The 19,683-nt window shown below is 40.3% G+C and overlaps 2 protein-coding genes across 4 annotated transcripts in view; one reads left to right on the top strand and one right to left on the bottom strand.

Annotated features, from left to right (window-relative positions):
- WDR19 (WD repeat domain 19) overlaps window positions 1-6,175 on the top strand; it is a 39,474-nt gene extending 33,299 nt beyond the window's left edge. Inside the window, exons 32-37 of the mRNA XM_063157408.1 lie at window positions 342-423; window positions 1,041-1,191; window positions 2,538-2,661; window positions 4,370-4,446; window positions 5,101-5,221; window positions 5,994-6,175. Coding sequence (XP_063013478.1) covers window positions 342-423; window positions 1,041-1,191; window positions 2,538-2,661; window positions 4,370-4,446; window positions 5,101-5,215 — 549 coding nt within the window. The 3' untranslated portion in view covers window positions 5,216-5,221; window positions 5,994-6,175. The remainder of the gene's footprint in view (window positions 1-341; window positions 424-1,040; window positions 1,192-2,537; window positions 2,662-4,369; window positions 4,447-5,100; window positions 5,222-5,993) is intronic.
- A 357-nt stretch (window positions 6,176-6,532) lies between these two features.
- Window positions 6,533-19,683, bottom strand: part of RFC1 (replication factor C subunit 1) — a 33,537-nt gene continuing 20,386 nt past the window's right edge. For all 3 annotated transcript variants that reach the window (XM_063157409.1, XM_063157410.1, XM_063157411.1), the window contains 16 exons: window positions 18,771-18,878; window positions 18,080-18,259; window positions 17,622-17,726; window positions 16,260-16,656; window positions 15,249-15,358; window positions 13,794-13,908; window positions 13,264-13,352; window positions 12,103-12,240; window positions 11,615-11,710; window positions 11,354-11,452; window positions 10,767-10,921; window positions 10,531-10,648; window positions 9,478-9,623; window positions 8,828-9,041; window positions 7,633-7,824; window positions 6,533-7,068 (listed from right to left, as the gene is read on the bottom strand). In XM_063157409.1, coding sequence (XP_063013479.1) covers window positions 6,967-7,068; window positions 7,633-7,824; window positions 8,828-9,041; window positions 9,478-9,623; window positions 10,531-10,648; window positions 10,767-10,921; window positions 11,354-11,452; window positions 11,615-11,710; window positions 12,103-12,240; window positions 13,264-13,352; window positions 13,794-13,908; window positions 15,249-15,358; window positions 16,260-16,656; window positions 17,622-17,726; window positions 18,080-18,259; window positions 18,771-18,878 — 2,364 coding nt within the window. In that variant the 3' untranslated portion in view covers window positions 6,533-6,966. The remainder of the gene's footprint in view (window positions 7,069-7,632; window positions 7,825-8,827; window positions 9,042-9,477; window positions 9,624-10,530; window positions 10,649-10,766; window positions 10,922-11,353; window positions 11,453-11,614; window positions 11,711-12,102; window positions 12,241-13,263; window positions 13,353-13,793; window positions 13,909-15,248; window positions 15,359-16,259; window positions 16,657-17,621; window positions 17,727-18,079; window positions 18,260-18,770; window positions 18,879-19,683) is intronic.

Here is a 19,683-nt window from a genome sequence, read left to right as displayed (position 1 = left end):
GTAGATCGCTGCTTTTCAGTAAATGAAGTTAAGCAGGGGCTCAAATGATTTCTCTTTGTTAACCCATGGATGCCCATCAGGATAACCATTCCTACAGCCAGCTTTGGCCTCCCTCTCTACCAGCAGTGGGGCAAGAGCTGCAAGTGCTGGGCTGAAGGCCAGAAGGACTGGAGAAGGGCCATGCTGAGGTCTCTGGTCCCTTCTGTAGTCAGCTCTGCTCAGTTTCATGAAGGAGCTGTTGGCATGCAGCTCCCAGCAGGATGGATGCATGCCAAGAGCAGGCTGCTGGAACTCCTCTCCCCCAAGGCTGCAGTAAATGTGGTTTGTGTGCTGTGTTCCAGATTCACGTGAAACGTGGTGACCACATGAAGGGAGCGCGGATGCTCATACGTGTGGCCAACAACATCAGCAAGTTCCCATCACGTGAGTGCTGACAGCAGAGGGACTGTGCTCTCCAGGGGGCAGCTCATTAATCAGCACTGCCCTGCAAGGTTCATCCTCCCCTGTCATCCTGTGGGCAACAACAAGAGTGTAACTGCACAGTGTGCTCTGCATGCTCCTCCAGGCAGCTCTCCCATACACAGTGCTGGGATCCTCACCAGCACTTCAGTCTGTGCTCACTTTACTGCAGTACTGAGCAGCCTCAGCCACACAGTCTCAGCACTGTGTGTAATGAACTGACTGGTTCTGGGACTTCATCGCCAATTTTTAATCGATCTTTTTTAAAAGTTATTTTTGGGTACATGGAAAATGTAGACTGAAAAGTAGACTTTAAAGAGTGCAGACAGGATTTGGGAGAAATGGCTAAAATCAGAACATTCCTGCTGCCATGCTGAGCTTCAGGAGTGTGAGGCAGTGAGAGTTGAAACCATGGTTTTCCTGTATATGGTTCCAGGAATGCCCCATATTGTACAACTGTGTACCATGACAAAGAAGAAAAATAGTCTTTTTTCATCAGTACTTTTTTAGCTGTATTAGCTTAAAGGTTTTAAACATTAATATTGGTAAATATTTGACATAATTGTTTCATTTGATTACAGATATTGTGCCAATCCTGACTTCAGCTGTGATTGAGTGTCACCGAGCAGGATTGAAAAACTCAGCCTTCAGTTTTGCTGCTATGTTGATGAGACCTGAGTATCGGAGTAAAATAGATCCAAAATACAAAAAGAAAATTGAAACAATGGTCAGGTGAGTGATGTTAATCAGATGCACACAGTTTCAAGGCTTTACTGTTTTTTACTTTTTATGTTTTTGCTCATAAAGCCTGTAGAGTGTTTTCACATTATTTCACTGTCTTATATTTGAAAGGCTAAGAACCATTTTCCACCCTTCTTTGAGATTTAAAGACTTCCTTTGAATGTGATAAGCCTTAAATGCAACGTGCATTTAAAATGTTTCCTAACCAGCAATAGTGTTTTCCATCTTCTCCCTACAGACACAAGTGCAGCCACAGAGCCTTAGTTGGTTTCTAGTTGAGAATCCACAGCCAGAATCCACCACAGGCTACTACAGCAGCAGCATTGTGCTCTTCTGTGATTTAGATGACTAAATTGCTAAGATAAAAAAGAATGGGAGGGCAAATAAAATATAGGAGTTCCTGCAGTTCCTGGCATTTTCTTACTTATCTGAAGTTTTGTTTTGATCCTAGTCAATATTTTCTGCCAGAGGAGGAAGCATAGTAATAGTAGGGCAAGCATATGTAACACTTTTGTCATTTATTCTACTTGTCTCTAACCAAGGCTCAGGGACTTGCTGAGCTCATACTGATGCTTTAGGTATTTATTTGTGAAGTCTGTAAGCTTTCCATGAGCTTATCCAATCACTCTGCTTAAACAAAATATTTAATATTTAATTTAAATGTACATATTTAATGACAGTTGATTCCTACAACAAGTTCCATTGTGTCAAGACTGGTCTTAGCTAGTTAAGGCCTCGTAGGTTTTCCTCTTGGGAGAGATTTACCCTTTTCTGTGTAATTTATGATTTTAAACATGATTGATTTATTTCCCTTCTATCAGTTTTATCTTTTCAGGACCTAAAGAGTCTCAGCTTATATAGCTTTTTATGGATACTGGTTTTTATGGTGTTTCTCTGAAATTCTTACATTCTTCTGCCTTTCTGGAGGCAGTTGGAAGCTGTATGATCTTATCATGAAACCAGTTTTTTCTTACTCCCATTCTTTGTGGTCCCGCCACAAAAAAACTCTGAAATAAGGAAACCATAACTTTATAGTCAATACATATAGACTCTGAGTTTTGAAATCTTGTAAAGTATTAGGATTAGTTACACCTTTTAAAAGATAGTGGTGTTTCTAATTAAATGGAAAGTTATCTATTATTTCTGAGTTGACATAATTGTGATGAAGATTGGGTGATAGTTAAAAGGAAGGAGCTGATAGAATGTAAAATAACAGCTGGAAGTTATGCAAGTAACTCAAAGGAAGAACACTTGCTAAATATCAAAGGCATTGGAAACCAGCTTTGTTAAGTTCAAACAGCTTGAAGGTTTTATTCACAGCTGTATCTCTGTTTTAGACGTCGGGACACAACTGAGACAGAAGAGCCAACCACAGCCTGTCCCTACTGTGCTTTCCAGCTCCCAGAGTGTGAACTTCTGTGTCCCAGCTGTAAAAACAACCTTCCATACTGCATTGCAACTGTGAGTGCCTGCTGTGCTTTCTGCACTGTGACAGTAAAGGCAAAGCTGCTTTCCCTTCTAAAAATAAGTTCATTTGAACTTCTTCAGTTTGCTAGTGGATCCAAGCCAGATATTTTTATGCATTTATGGGTTTTTCTAATCTGTTGCCAAATTTCTTTTTGTCTTTGACTATTGTAAGAGTGTCCTCACTCACCACCTACAAGTAGCAGGCACTTGAGGGTGCCAGTAAATTCAGGAAGACATTCTGGGAGACTTCAGCTTCCTGAGAAAGCAGGTGCAGCACCAGGAATCCCCAGCACACACATTTGGTGTAGTTGGTGCACTGGGGAGAATACAGACTACTGCTGCTGCTGCCTTCCCAGCTCAGCCATTTGCCCAGGGGCTCAAGTGCTCAGAGAACTAACAGAAGTCCCTCTTTCCTTTTCCATGTACAAGAGCTTGTGGAGGTCACAGCTCACGTCCCCTAAGCTACCAAGACTTAAAAAACAAAAATTAAAAACAAACCAACTGAACGAAAAAAAAATCAACAAAACTTCAGAAAGCTCTTTTGGGAAATTAAGTGCAATCAATGCTAATGCTTCAGGCAGTCACCTCAGCAATTCTCACATTACTCATCTTTACAGAAATGAGAAGTTCTACCATTTTTTGTTTCTTTAGAGTGTACTGAAAATGTAGGGATGGCATACATTCTTGGTGGAAGTTCCTGTACAGCTACTGTATAACTAATACAGTTTTTACTGGGTTCATGTGAATTGTTATACTATAATTGCAGGAAAAAAAAGAGAAATTACTTGAACAGAGAACAAATATTGAGTTAACATCCTTTATTAAAACTAAAGAATTAAGTCTCACAAAAAATATAATATCCATTATATGGGGGTCTTTTTGTTCTATTGGTTTAGCAGAATAAGATGACAGGTATACTTTAGAAGTACTATCTTTAGGAAAACAAAGGATTTTAAACAGAACTTTATGAGCCAAACACAAGGTACATGTTAATGTATGTTGCACAATATTTATTTAGGCTCCATCTTGGCCACAGTTTGTTTATGTCACAGTGTTTGCAGATATTAGGACTGTGGCATTTTCAAATATCAAACCAGAGTCAGTGTCAAAACAGTCTGCTGTTGCATATCGTATTAGCACATAAATCTCTCAGTATAGGTCAAGGTGCTGCTGTGTTTTTTTACAGTATTAAAAAGATACATATAAATTCCTTCTATCAAAAGTAAACTAGTAAACTGTAGCAAAAAAAAGAAAGTGTAAAGAGGCAAAGGCCAGGCAGGCTCACAAATGAGTGCTGAATGTGACCTACTGGGCTCAGGTGCTGTGGCTTTTGGGGGCATTTTTGGTATGTTACATACAACACCAAAAATGCCAGCAGATTTAAGTACAGCTCTGGGTACAGATCTACAGATAGCATTCTAGAATTGCCAAACGAGAAGAATTTTAAACACTGTAATTCAGTATATTCCTAGATTTCCATTTTAAAAAGAGGAATGCAAATGCTAACACTGCATCTGTGAGAGCTCCTTTTCTAGTTACAGAATTTACACAGTAATCAAGCTACAGTAACACTATGTGGGGCTTTTAATTCAAGATCTTAGAACTCAGTTGCTGAGGCTTTCTCATAGCAACAGGTCCAAAAGGAAATGCTCTGTAGGCAGGCAGCACTTGCCCCTCAGTTAGCAGCAGTTTCTGTCTGCAGGGTCGGCACATGGTGCGCGATGACTGGACAGTTTGCCCACACTGTGACTTTCCTGCCCTCTACTCGGAATTCAAGAAGTAAGTTGGGATTTTTTTCTATTGCAGTATTCCAATGTTTCTTCATGTTTTAGCAGCTAATGGATCATTTGGTTCTAAAAACATGTAATAGGGCTGGGCTGGGTGGAAGAATTCCCCTTACTTGGTAATTGCACGTTAGACTCTCAGAGAACTTTGCTTCAAAGTTGACCAAAATGATAGGATATGATAAAATAACTGGGCCAGGGATGCAGGGCTCCAACTGGAACAGCAATGAAGATGGATGGTGAGCTTGTGTAAGTTCTCAGCTCTGTCCGGGAAGAAGGCCTGAGATGGGGGGAGGGCAGGAACACAGACACACCAGCAATCACCAAAACCAACAAAGTGCACATAGAATTGGGTACAGACTAAGACAGCAAAAATGTCTTGTCCCTCATAATCACATGTGACAATGGGATAGCTCTGTTCCAGTATCAGCAAAACCTCCTTTGTTATATGTTTAAATGCAAACAGCAGCCTTCCTCATGTCGTTCTCAAATGCTGAAAACATAGACAGAAGCAGCCATTGCTCTGACCTGCACTTTGTTAGGAACTAGCACTGGTCAGAACTCTGGTCTAGGCTTTGTGCCTCAGGCCCAACTTCCTTTGAAAAATGACAGAATTTGCTTTTGACCAGTTACCCTTCCTTTAAAACAGCCTGTTACAGACTGAAAATGTGTGTCCCATGTGTTCTGAAAGGATAAACATTGCTGATCTTAAGAAAATAAATGACTGCACAGAGTACCTCAAACTAGAAGACGAGGACCAGTAAATTCAGGTATGGCCTACAGCCTGTACTTCTTACTTAACAGGGTTCATTCTAGACAGCTCTGGAGTTTTTCCTAGTAAGGAATCTTACCTTAGAGCCTAAGTCAATGCCTCAGATAACTTGAGACCCAGTTCTATCACGTATTTGCCCTCAGGCATGCAAACATCAGTAGGTTTTGCTACTGCAGCTTACCTGGTTGTTAAATTGTGCTTTAACTCAGTTTACCTCTATGACTACATTAACATCCCCAAACTGTTGTGGTTTGGAACATGTTCCTGAACATCAGGTGTGCTTGAGTAGCACAGAGAATAGTTTGAAGATCTCAGCATCATCCAAACTTCCCCAGCTCTTCCAGCACAGGTTTAAGTGTGGGGGGAGAGAGAGCAAGAGGGGCACTAACTGGAAGGAGCAAATCTAAAATGCAGGTTACATGATCTTGCCTATTTAACAGAATCTATCCCAGGATAACAGCAAGTACTGGCCTGAAATACTCATCCTTCTAAGAATGAGAGCATGGCTCTGTCTATACCAAAGACTTAGATCCAGGACTTCAGTTGGTTTTTTTTTTTAATGGTAACTGAAAATGAGTTAAGTGTTCTTCAATAATGTTAATAGTTTCAATGATTGCAATTTACTATTGCAAACACCTTATGTAAAAACTGAGCTGTATGTCACAGTAATGTACTCAAGTTCTTTTGGGGACTTTTTAGATTATTTTATTTTTCCTGATCTGCTATCACAGTATCTCAGAATATAATTAACCACCTCTGTTTATTTCCAGAACTGCTTGTGTTGGCTGGCAAGCAGCAAGGGAAGCTCTATCACTACATCACACATCTCTTCCCCAGGCCTATTAACAGCCATGTCACTTCTATTTTGTGATATTTGTAACTATTTAGCTTTTGATAAATTTTGTACTTTGGTTTACTGTAGCAATAAAACTGATAATTATTACAAACAAAATCTGCATTTCATCTTCAAAGACAAACCACAGAGCCATCTTTGTAATATGAGTGGCAGGAACAAAAAACACTTCCCCCTACTGTTTTCTTTTTCAGTATCTGTTCTGAACTGTTATGAATATTTTCAATTAAACATTTTTTACTCTTTAAATATTCCTTTCTGGTTTTGATTAAAGATATAACTTATTCAAGTACAGACTTTTGGAAGTAAATCCCTCACTGTTTTTCTGTGTCTCTAACTGAACAAAAAGGAAGTTGTAGGAAAAGAGGAATGCCACATCATGTATGTAAAGGAAAACCAAAAGTGTGGAATAAAGGAGGGAAACAGGACAGAACACTCCATGAACTTAACCAAAGCTTTAAAATAATCCTGTGAAACATTTTATTGTAATTTTATATACTGCTTAATTTCTGTAATGTACAAATAAGCCATTTATGTATGGGAGTTTTTGCATCATGTACTATTTACAAGACTTCACCACATAATGTCAGGGGATTTATATTTAAAAAAAAAAGCAGTGAAGTCCTAGGAAGACTCAGCAGAAATGCCAGGTAACTGAGCATGACATTTTCAGCATGTTCATGCACCTGGTGTCGTTGCACAAGGAAGTTTAGCTTGTAACATGTACCATGTCAGGAGTAAGCACAGCAGGGTGAGAGCACAAGGGCTACAGCACCTCTATAAGAGGAGCATTTTCAGTGCACTGGTTCTGCTTTCCCAGCAGCAGCACTGCATCTGTTTCATGTTTCTGGCAGAAGTTAGATATGCAAAGCTGTGTCCAAAGCAAGGTTTTACTCTAAATGCCTTGTTTTCTCTTTTCTCTTCCCTTCTTTTTTTGTTGTTTCTTCATTTTTCTCTCTTTTTGGCAGCTTGGAAGACTTCACCTTTTTTTGCTACAAACAGAAATACAGGCAGTTTAAAATCCAGCTGACAAAAGTTTAAGTCAAAATGTAGTCAAGTGTTAAGGAAAAAGCCACCTCTTTCCCTCCCCTTTCAGGTGTGAATTTTCTAAATGCCATAGAGAGTACAGGCTACCATGTTCAGTCTTAAGGGTCCCCATTTGGTGATACCTACAAAGGTCTTACTAGAATTGTCATCTGTAGGAAACACAGGCACAGGCCTATAGTGGCTCCTTGCCACTGGCACTATCCTCATCAACACTTGAAATATTACTAAGTTTTGGAATTGGATGCAGAATTTTAGATTTAGAGTGATGTCTCACTTTGGTCCAACATAAGACAATGGATGGAAGTAACTTAGACTCTTCCACACTACCACCAGTTAAAATTTTAAAAGTTGAGAGATTGTATAATACTTCTATGATTTTTTTTTCTTAATTCATTAAGATGATGTTAGAAGTCACAGAAAGGTAACTAAAAACAGAAAGGTAACTAAAAACAAACCAAAAAGCCCCAACACTTCAGTGAGATTTTTTAATACTGAGGAAGTTAAATCACCTTAATCATTGCATCACTGTCAACAGTGTCCTGCTCATCCTCATCAGACTGGATCTCTTCCACAGCCAAGTCTTCACTGAGCTCTAAGGTCGCTGCAGAGGCTGACTGCCTTTTGGATGCCTTGGCAGCACTGAGTGAGTATGGAGTCAGGTGTGCCTCTTTGTTGTAGGCACGTGTGAAAGCTGCTTTCACCTGGAAGGAAGGAAACTGAGCATCAGTTTAGGAACTGTACATTGTTAGCAACTTACTGAGAGATTCCACATCAACTTTCCTTTGGAAAGGCATGACCAAAGATACACAGAAGATGACACTCTCAAAAGGACACAGAAAGCATTTAAGAGCTGTATGGCAAAGGCTCCTTTTAAACAAGTCCCACATAATCCTCAGTAAAGTGTGTATCTTCAGATGCTTGCTCAGGCCTACAACAGTTTCAGCAAAGTCACACCAGAGCCCCCTTCAGCAGCACTGTACACTTGCCAGACTAAGCAGCATATTCAGACTAGGGGAAAACACCTGATAGTAGTGTAGGTTTCGTTACCAGCAGGTTCTTCTCTTTCCATGAGCACCTGATCTTTTTCAGACCACAAGTGCCTAGTTTGTAAAAGCAATTTGAGCTTAAGCTCTCCTTTCACCAGGTGAGGGGCCCAACCACTGGAGTGCAGTGGCTGGGTGCTGGAAGAGCAGCACACAAAGCACCCCAGGTCTGGCAGTTCTGTCTGACAGACTGGGAAAGGTGTAAGCTGCCAGGCAGCCTCTGAAGGCAGTGCCTGCTCTGTAACACAGGCAGCTGTGTGTCCCTCCTCCTTTGCACGATGGTAAGACAGGCAGGGCTGTGCCTGAAGGACACAGACCTTACAGCCAGAGCCTCCTTGTAGAAAGGTACCAGCTTTCCCTGTCCTGTCCTTCCTGTGTTCTGCTTCTATACCCAAGACACAACTGACTCCTAGTAATCCTTTACACCAAGAACAAAAAGTGTAAGACTCCTGAGTGATGCACAGCCTGATTACCTTTTAGGACTTAGCCCTGAACTTAGTGGTATGTTTCACAGCTGATTCACAAACCCTAATGTTAATTATGGTTAAGCTGGTCCACCAACTTCAGCCTTTCCAAAGCACATCCATACCATAGCAATTATTCTAGGATTTCTATTTTTAAGATACAGAAGAAAACAAAAAAATTCACTGTTGAATTTTACCTTGGGATCCAGCTTTGAAAAAGGACTGGGTTTGCCTCCCCACGTGCTTATTTCCATGATATTTTCAACATCTTCTTTCATCAAGCAGTAGGAGTCCATAAATGTTATAGCTTGCTGTACACCATCTGCTCCAAAGTCTCTCAAGGGCTGGACAAGTGCATCCCGCAAATACGACAAGTATTCCATATTTACTGTCCTCTTACATGTCTGAGTTCTTTGTCAAATTGAAAATAAAGTATTGAGTAAGTAAATCTGTCCCAACCAGGAACACTGACTTCTAAAGACAAGAACAAATAGGTAAGGAGGCCCTCAGCAAATCAACAATCAGCTGCCTTAAGAGCAAACTGCAAGTTGCAGTGTGCCATTCCTTTTGCCATACCTGCACTGGGGAATAACCAATGCAAGGTATTTGAACACCAGACAGTCTGGGGAAACACATCTCTAACTCAGAAACAACTTCAGGGGAAAAAAGAAAAATGCAAGGTACTTGTGATTGACTTGTACAAATTAAGCACTGAGAAAAGTGTCACCAGTAACACATTCACAGAACACATGACTGTGTCACTTATTTGCACCAAGCACAGCAAGGAACTGATGATAGGTAATGAGCTGCACAAGAAAGAACTGTATCAGAGGAATGCCAGTACTACCTGAGACTCATGTGCATTGCCAGTTCTTGAATGATACGATCGTGTTTGCCTGTGGATGAAAATTTCCCCAGCCAGCTGGGAAAGACAGGAAACTGGGACATGTAACCCCTCATCAGCTCCCCTGGGAGAACACTTGCATAAATAGCCTGAAAAAGTAACACACATGCCAAACTCAGATCACACTGGAAGTCTCATGGACACCATGACACACTGCCCTGCACTTCACTGTCCCCAGGGAAGAGGGGTGGTTGACACAGGGCCACAGTGGAAACAGTTTATTGTAAGAGAACTCTCTTATTTGCTTATTTCTGGTCAATCCCTCAATAGCTTCATCCCTTGTACCACCCTGTTTATTACCATGTTCTAAAATATCTGTGAAGTTATCTGGGTTTCAAAACTCAAAAGAAGAAAAACCAAAAAAAAACCAACCCCAAAACACGACCTTTTCTCATGTCCAGTTTAGAGTGCAAATAGCTGACTTCACACAGACAAGTGATCTCCAACACACAGACATGGTGAAGGAGAGCTTTCCAAAGAACACTGCAATCTACATCAAGTCAGCTCTGTTCCTAAGCATACAGCTCTTGGGAGCTGTACTGAACTAGATGACATCCAGAGGTGCCTTCCAACTTCACCTACAATGCATTCTCTGATGCCAGTCATAATCCTCTAAGCACAAGTCTTGTCAGTGTTTCAGTGAGCATTAAAAGAAGTACAGTGACCAAGTTTCAGTTCTCTGTGCTTTGAAAGAAATCCTACCCATGACCTAGCAGGCTTGTAACAGCACAAGTGATTCACACCATGTGCTTCTATGCTTTGTGACTGTCCCCCTTCTCCACATTTCAGAAGACTTTATTTCATGTTGCAGCATGGGCTCAACAATATGGATATAGGAAACTCTTCTGATCACCAGTGGAACAGAAAAAACTACATGAAGTACAAACTGTACAGATTATATAACTACACTGAAACACCAATTTCCACAGATCCACCTTTAACACTGGACATTCCCCCTGCCCCTTGAAGAACATAAAATGAGTGTTAAGTGCTCACCTGTGTTGGAAGAAGATTCCAGTTCTGCTTGCTACGAATCTGTCTGTCCACTATATCACCATCACATATACTATCAGCTGCTCTACTCAACAGCACCAAGTGCTTTTTTAAATTACCTCTGGGGAAAAAAAATGAAGTTGACTTTGTTACAAGGCAGAAATATCCAGATAGGTTTTGGCCTACTTTGACTCCCCAACACAAAAACCTATGACAATTTAGGGTTTGGAGTAACTCACCCAGCAGCAGCTGGTTTCACATGCACATAGTTCTCTTGGACAAAGAGAGGTGCTAGTGAATAATCATGGAAGAAAAGATCTGATTTGTCTATAAGAGACATACGGGCAGCCTCCTCTCCAGTAGCAAAAACCTTCCGGACCACATCAAAGGGGCCCTAAATAAATGGCATTTCAAGAAGTCAGCAGCTAGAAGGTCAACACAAAAAGTAAAACACAGCACAGTATCAACAAAATCAGTATCCAGAAGTATCTCCACTCATCAGTACAAGCTCCTCATTCAGTATTTCCACCCTAGAACTTTACCAGTTTTAAGAACTGTCATTTATTTTTGGTATTAAGAGAATTATCTCCTAAACAGAGAACAAAGGATGGGAAGTATGAGCTTCATAACTGCATCTTATGTAAGAGAAGAGTATATCAAAATTTATATTCAGTCCTGGATGTACTACCCTTCAATTGTTTGTGCCAAATGTGATAGCTCTTGGCACCTAGGCTTTATTCAGTGTTTCAGTTCAAAAGATGCTTATAAAGCCAAGTGATTACATCAGAATATGACAATATAAGCCAATCCAGTATTTGACACTTACCAGTTTGATGTCTTTTTTGGCTCTGCTGGCATCTGTTTTAGCCTCATCATAAGTCAGTGATTTATCTTTTGCACACCACATATTAAGATTATGTAAAACCTAAAGAACAAAATTTACAATTTTGTAGCATAATAGAACTTAAATGGAAGACTAAAGCAGTAAGAGCCTGATCTTTATACATAAGAATACTGTTCAAATACTTTGAATTCAATGTACATAATCTGCTACTTGAATGGTCACTAATGCTGAATGGGTACTGACCTGTCTGATGTCCTGATTTGCTGCCAGGATTATCTCTTGCATAGCAGGTGGGGGAATTTTTAAACCTTCTTTAAATGCAATAGACATCATGGCACCCTGTAATCACAATTGGGAAACTGTCACTAGAGAATTCCTATGAGTTCTTGCCCCAGCAGAAAATACTGACACATCTATGAAAGAACACTGCATATTTTTCTAAATTTTTAAAGCACATATAGCTAAAATTTTCTCTCATCATCATAAGCCATCATTTACCACTGGTGTAAAAAAGAGCACGTTTGTTTATAAAAACCAATTTTGGATATATTTTCAAGACAGACATCTAAAATCCAAAAGGCTTTGAGAAGAGCAACTCAGGCAATTCATTCTGAAAAGCAGTTACTCGCTGAGATGAAGTGGTGTATCCAATTCTGAATAAACTGTGCCACATGAAAACTGAAGTTCCTGATGGCAACTCAGTGCAGCCCACACAGCCACAGCCCACTTACTTTGATCTGCTCCAGCCGAGGTCTCTGAAAACGAAGGTCCAAGCAGTAGTGCACCAAGGAGCGCATCTTGGGGTGGTTGCGATCGTTGCACATGCAAATGATGGGAACCTTCGTGTGCCGGATCAAAGCAATCAGCTCCTGCAATTTGAACACGTGACAATGCCATCAGATAACCTGCATCATGAGAACAATCAGAATGTCATACCAAGCAGCATTAGTCCCTGCCTTAAATCAGATCCTTGACAGCTGCCAAGTCCATAACACTCCTGCTGTAGTCACATTTCTACACAGTGCAAACCTGGCCCCTCATCAATGCTTTTCCACTTCCTGTTCTATTCAGCTGCAAGGGATCTGCTGCCTACCCGCTTCCATTCTCTACTTCCAGCAGTTATGTTTGGAACTGTCTTGAAGAAGCAATGAAGACCAATAGCCCAGAGCACAGCTGTCCACCTACAGAATTAGACTCATTTCTCCAAAGGCCAGTTTGGCCTGGCTTATGCCCAGAGGGCACACACAGCTTTCTGGCTGCACCCTGCCACAAAGAATGAAAAGGCAGAAAGTAAAAAGATCAGCTCATCTCTGCTCCAAGAGGCTTCATCATTTTTAGGCTTACCAGAACAAACTTTGCTAGCTCTAGTGAAGGTGAAAATCAGTTCAGTTTCATTCCTACAATGAAAATACCTGCATCTAAACTAAAAATCTGTATGCCCTTCAGCACCAAAGTACTGCACGTGACTCTAGGAAATCCTCAGAAGCTAAAACTGGAGCTACTGAAGAGAACAAAGGGTCCTCCTGCCTATGCCACACATTAGTTACTCAGTGTTACTGCCTTTGCAAAAGAGCAACAGTCCCAGCCAGACTGTGAACCTCCCACTGCAGGGAGATGTCACCTTAGAGACACCTTAGGATAAATGTACCTGTTCTAAACTGCACACGCTCAAGTTCAGCACTCCAGGCTTCTTCTACACAAATATCCTTTTCCCCCCATCTACCAAGGCACAACTCTTACACAAAAACAGGCTTCTAAAATGTGTCAGACTGTACTCTGCAGAGAGTTTGTTTATGGACCATGGGCTGAGGACAGAGTGGCTTGACTACCTTGTGCTATATATGGCACACACTCTTGGCAATGGCATTAGCTAGGAACTACAGTGGCTTCACCTGAATCCCTCCTCTGTCTTCATTGCCTGCCATACCATCCACTTCATCCATGATCAATACATGCTTCCCGCTAACTGATGAAGATGCACCTGGAAATGAATATGGATAAGAAAATGAGATGAGAACAAAGGAGTCTGCTCAGAGTTTTACCCAATGCTAAGTGAGGTAACACCATCCTAGGCTACTGAGGTGGTGGCTCTGCCACTTGATCACATGAATCTATGTTCACAGACCAGACTATAACTTCATGTTATTTTCTTAGAAACAAGTCCCATGGAACAGAGGAGCAACTGCACAGTTCTTCAGTAGTTTGTGCAGATTAACAACTCATTCTAGAAGTAGTAGGATTTAATTCTAAACTGAAGAAGAAACATAACAGCTTACTACATGAATCCATCCCTATTAGAGCCAGGCCCCTCCACCAGACAAGCAAGGTAAATTCCTAACATTGTTGTGCAATAAGGAAGCTCTGTCCTTCCTCTAAGCAGACTCTTAATAAAACAAAAATCTGCTTCAAGCAACAGACGTACCAGAACAGAAGTCTTTGATGCTGGTGTTGTTCAGTGACTCAGCAACCACTTCCTTCAGACTGTTCTTGCTGCGAGTGTCGCTGGCATTCAGCTCCACGTAGCTATACCCCAGCTCCTGGTCCAAACACAAACCACACAAAAAGTGAGAACACAGATCAGTGACAAATCATACAGCTTTAATTAATTTCTCCCCTTATACTCATTTTCTCTAGCAATTAAAAAAAACTTTTAACCATGTGTGGAACAGATAGGCCCAAAAGAGACATTTTTTGTTTTGTTTTGTAGTGGAGTTTTTTGTTGTGTTTTTTGAATTGGTTGTTTGTTTCTTTTGGGTTTGATGGTTGGTTGGTTGTTAGGGTGTTTTTTGTTTGGTGAGTTTTAGTTTTGTTTTAATTGAGGGGGATGCGGAACCATTGGAGTCAGTGGCACATTTTAAATTTTGGAAGATTAACAGAACTGCCAGCAGGGACAGAAACAGAGCTGTGAGCCAAGGCTGGCTAAGCTCCATGGTATTTCCAGCTGCATAACAAAGAAACATACCACATGGCTCTGAAAGCTGCAGGAAAGAGGGCAATAGGAAACACATGACTCCCCCAGCAGCACTAACACTCCTGTCAGTCCCTGACACAACTTAACCCAGCTGCTCCTTTATCAGCAAACTCTCCTGCCAGAGGCAGCCAGAACACAGCACTGAGCACACACAGCATTGTTCTGTTCTGCTGGCATTTCCTGTGGAGCACAGAGAAATGCTCTGTAGACTCCTGAGGCAGCTAAGAGCAAGCCAGGTTGGAAAACAGAAACGGAAAAGACCATGCTTTGAGGAAAAAAAGTGAGCCCAAGACAGCACATTCACCTTTTCTAGTCTAGCTCTAGGTGTGGCATCAACTTGTTGGCACAGAGCTCAAAGACATGCAGTGGGGGAAGGGAGAGAAAAGGATTAAAGATTCTCTATACAACAGATTTCTAAATTCAGATTTAGAAATGGACACATAGCCCTGTCAATTTCTCTCAACCTGAAGTAGCACTTCAATTTAGAAGAAATCTGGGAAATATCTCACTGTTAAGACATAAAAACCATGACCTTAGCCTTTCAAAAAGCTTGCCAGAATTGGACTCCCACTAAGTGCAAATATTCTCCAACTTGCAGAACTAGTGCTAAATGCTCACAATTTTGGAAAACTGTTTCCTATTATTCAACATACTGTAGGGGATGTTTCCTCTCAATGTAACAGAAAGAAATGCAGACATCCATTGGTACCTTCTCACCTCAGACCTGATAAAGGTATCCAAACAGTCACATATTTTCACCTGTAACTCTGTTCTGAGCAGGTGCAACCTGGCTGAGAGCAGACCCTGTCATTCAGAGCACAGCCACCTGCACACTGTACCTGTATCCAGATTCAGAATTAATATGTAACAAAAAAGTGTTGGGAACAACCATCACTATGAACTCACCTTACAAACCAAAGCAGCTGTAGTAGTTTTACCAACTCCAGGTGGACCAGAAAGTAATGCTGCTTTAAAGCCTGACCCATCATCTTTGCTTCCAGTTTTACTGGGTTTTGCTAAAAAAAAAAAAAAAAATTAAAACAATTCAGGTTTTACCTAGGTATGTCATTATAAAACAAACTGCATGCTCCTAAACATATCAAGCATCACTGGAATTTTTCCTCATTTAAGTACCAAAAAGAACATCCAAAGATGCACACACAGCTACATCCTAACTACTCAGGTAAAAGCAGCTTAAACCAGCTTGCAGATTACAACTTGCAGTGATTTTGAACTGAAAAATACCAAAAAGTGCTGTTAATGTAATACAACCATTTCAGCAATTTCCTCTCAACCATATCATACACATAAAAAACCAAAAACATCACCAAACCCACACACCACCACAAACAAATTAAGCCAAACCTCAAACACGCCCCATACAAAATCCCACTATCTACTAGAGCTGAACTTAAACCCTCTTTTAAACACAGAAAAACCTGTCTATAGGATGGCCACCTGTCTACTTGAGACATGCCCTTCTTGCCAGAGGCAGGACCTGACAATTCATCCCTGCACAAGAGCAGCCCTTCAGACCTGTATCTTCACTGTTGGCCAGGCCTAACCTATTTCCTCTTGCTGAAGAAAAAAACAGTAGGTTCAACACGAGGCCATTTTTAGATACATCACAGTTGGATATTTTAGGGTTTTTGTAAAAATGAAAACTCAGACTTGGGGAAAAAAAAATCTTTTGAGACACATTTTTCTTCTCTTTTTTCACTTGGGGAGGTGGGTAGTAAACGAACAACTACTTCACCTAAAAAACCTCAGGCTCAATTGCTGCTAAAAACGCATCTGAGTGCAGCCTTATTCCCAATTTCTAGAGCTGCTCTGCTACCACCCAGGCCCTCAGTGGCCCAGGGAACCAAAGAGCATGATTACCATGAAAGAACATAGAAAATTAAGCAGGCCAGTCACCTTGTCCATCTTCCAAGGTGTTCTTGTGCCAGTTTCTGAGCCATCGGAGCAGTTTATTGGCACAGCTCTGCTCACCCTGCTGTCCAATAATTGCCTTAAGAGATACAGGCTTATATTTATCCACCCACAGCAATTTCTCTGTGCCATCTTCATTAACCTCAGAAACCAAGTTCCCCTTAGGTTTTGGGGCTTCTTTCTCCTCTACAGTCTGACGTTTGAAGTCCGTAAGTTTTCGGACAGCAGTGGTTTCTTTCTTGACAGATCTGATGGTTTCTCCTTTTTCAGGAGTAGACTTGTATTTTTTATTATTAGCTTCCCTTTTGTAGGGGCTAAAATTCTTTTTCCCAGCCTCAGCTTTCTCTGGTGTCTTTTTGGGTTTTGACTCCACTTTCTTTGCCTTAGGAAAATAAAAAATTAAAAAGCAATTAAAGGAAAAATACAGTAAATAAGCAGCATATTTATTTTAACAATTACAGGGTGCTTAGAAAGTGACAAAGCTTATGTATTGATTAAAAAAACTTCAAGAGCAGATACAGAAATACTTTCTGAGAAATAAAGCACAGCTAAAAACAACATCACCAGGTTCCATAGTACAACCCACAAAAAAGAGGTGGGAAGTGTTCTGTCATTCCAAAAGGGGGCCCCTAATTCACAAAGCCTGAGGCATCCTACAATGCTAAACTGATGACTGTAAGGTTGGAACAAAAGGGTCAGACACCCTTGAAACTCTTGCAAAACACTTGCAAAAGTTGCTCAACCCAAAACAATTCAAAGGGAGCTTAAGTGATAGCTAATAAGTTCAGAGTTGCTTTTCCCTGGGACACTAATGGTATCTTTGCATAAATAAGTCATGTCTGTAATGAACGCACCACACATTAGAGCTAACAGAGATTCTAATAACATTCTATCAGCCATTACAAGCTAAATTTAAATGTGCACAAAAACCTTGTTACCTCTTTTTTGGTATTGCCTGAAAAAAATCCCTTTAATATTTGTAGTTCAAGTACCACATAAAGAAAAGATCTGTTATGCATACAAATAGTTTACGTATTTCTGGGCCTGTCTGGGTACCATGTGGTATCAGTCACAATTACTTATTCCAGAGAATGAATGAATGAATACTCCTTGTTTCAACCCAATACCATCTAAGCAGATGCAATTACCTGCTCTGTCAGGTACCTAAAATGCAGAATAATGTCGGAGCATGAAAATAATCTTTAGCTCCCAAGTTGAGTCATCTGTTTTCAGCACAAACAAAAAATTTTCACTTTTAACCTAAAAGGTCAAACTGATGATTGTTGTTACTGGAAGAGAAGACAAACTCCTTTCAATTAAAAACAAACTAAAGCAAAAAAAGCATACCTCTGTTTCAGCTGCCAGCTCGTATTTTGACTTTTTGCCTGGCATAGTTCGAATAAGATCAAACAGACCATCCTCATCAATAATTTTTGTTCCTAAAGCTGATGCCTGGAGCAAAAGAAAGAATTAAATGTGTAACTACGTTACATTAGGATTTCTGTAATTAATTTCAAAGTGTTTCCTAGTAAAAAAACTATGACTAGGAACACAACAAGAGGAGATAGAGATAGAGATAGAGATAGAGATAGAGATAGAGATAGAGATAGAGATAGAGATAGAGATAGAGATAGAGATATCTCTGTGTGTTGTATGTATGCACAGAAGTAAAAACAAAACAAAACTGTAAGCCACTTGGCAACTTTTCATTTTAAAGATGCACTTTGTTGTGGCAGGGAAATTAACAGATAAGAGAGGAACAATTGAGCTGCACTTTGCCTCTGGCCAGGCAGGAGCCCACTCACCTTCTCACACTTGGCCTGGCCGCAGTCCCGGCCCATCACCAGGTAATTGGTCTTCTTGCTGACATTGCCGGTCACCTTTCCCCCGTAACGCTCAATCAGAGACTTGGCCTCATCCCTCTCAATGCACTCCAGAACTCCCGTAATTACAAATGTCAGCCCCTCCAAGCAGTTCTCAGCTCCCTGAGCACCAGAGCATTGCAGAAAATGCCATTACTGATACAATTCACCCGAACAGCTCTTAACCATCAGCTATTTTAACCCTCTACCACATCAAGTGCCCTATGAAACTTTATTGATCAGACTATCATACCTAGGTAGGTAATAGTTCTAAAAGTTCCAATGGGAAAACCAACAAAACTCCACACATTGTTTACTTGACCATACTTGTAGCACTCTGTGCTTCAAGCATAGCATATGAATCAATTGAGTGAAAGCAATCTTCAACTTTAATACCAGTAACTATTTTTAGTGATCATGACTTCCTAAACCAAGTTCTGAGTACAAATTCTTTAGTACACTTCCTTACTTAGTCACTGCTTAGCATTACAATTTATATCTTTCTAATATATTCTTCCTACTGGGAAAAAAATACCAGTCTTTAAACAGTTAAGTTGGTATTTTTTAAACTACTTACAGCAGTAGGTTTACCAAACACTCCACATCATATATAGAATCCTGCAGCCAAGCTTACCTGAGGTATCTCTTTGGAGCCCAGTGCTTTGGGACCCTCACGATTAAGGAAGCTTCGGTAAGCTTGGTAATTGTTTCGCTTCTTTTCAGAGTCCTCAGGACTTATAGACTGGGTCAGGAGAGGAAAAAAAACTAATATACATATTGCAGATATAAAAACAGCAAAACAAACCCAAGCTTCACAGCTTAAGACATTTTCATGTACCAAAGGAAAACCAAGTTCTAATGCTTGTTTTTAATCTATTAACATGCAATACTGAATCTCGTTCTCCTTTTGGTGCTTGTGTTGAGGTGTTTTTCCTTGTTCCTTTTAAAAATACTTCAAAAATGTGAGAGTTTAAAAAATATGTATCCATTGTTTATTGGCAGGTTTCTGTAGATTCATCTGTTGCACATATACATGTTCACTCAACTCTTACATTGTCACTTTAAATTCACATCCTATTTGTGATCTACACTTATATAAAAGTAGAAATACTATGAAGTACACTTCAAGAGACACTTAAGCTTGTCGATCAGCAAACAACTGTTAAAAGCTCACCTCAAAAGGAGGTGCAGGCTCTCCCTTCTAATTACAACTGCTATTTAATTGTCAAAATGGGGTACTTCATACTCTATAATTAAGAAGTACATTTTAATGTTTCCAGTAACTGCCAGTGCTCAACAAATACAGTTACTGAATCAGATATAAAATCCCAAATTCTATTCTTACATAGCACATCAATAATAAGAAAAAATAGGAGACTAGGGAGAGAAATATAACTACCTAAACAATGCCACCCATCATTTTAACTAACCATAGAACAGATCCTTAACTCACCACGCTGACATCAGTAAGTCTGCACTAACTAAGTGTCAGAATTCCTGCATTCTGCATTTTCCAGCCAAGTTAAACAAAAGAAAGCACAGAACTG

Source organism: Melospiza melodia, chromosome 5 (assembly GCF_035770615.1).
Source record: "Melospiza melodia melodia isolate bMelMel2 chromosome 5, bMelMel2.pri, whole genome shotgun sequence".
NCBI lineage: Eukaryota > Metazoa > Chordata > Aves > Passeriformes > Passerellidae > Melospiza > Melospiza melodia.
The sequence above is the reverse complement of the archived record's forward strand: the minus strand, read 5'-3'. Positions and strand labels throughout refer to the sequence as shown.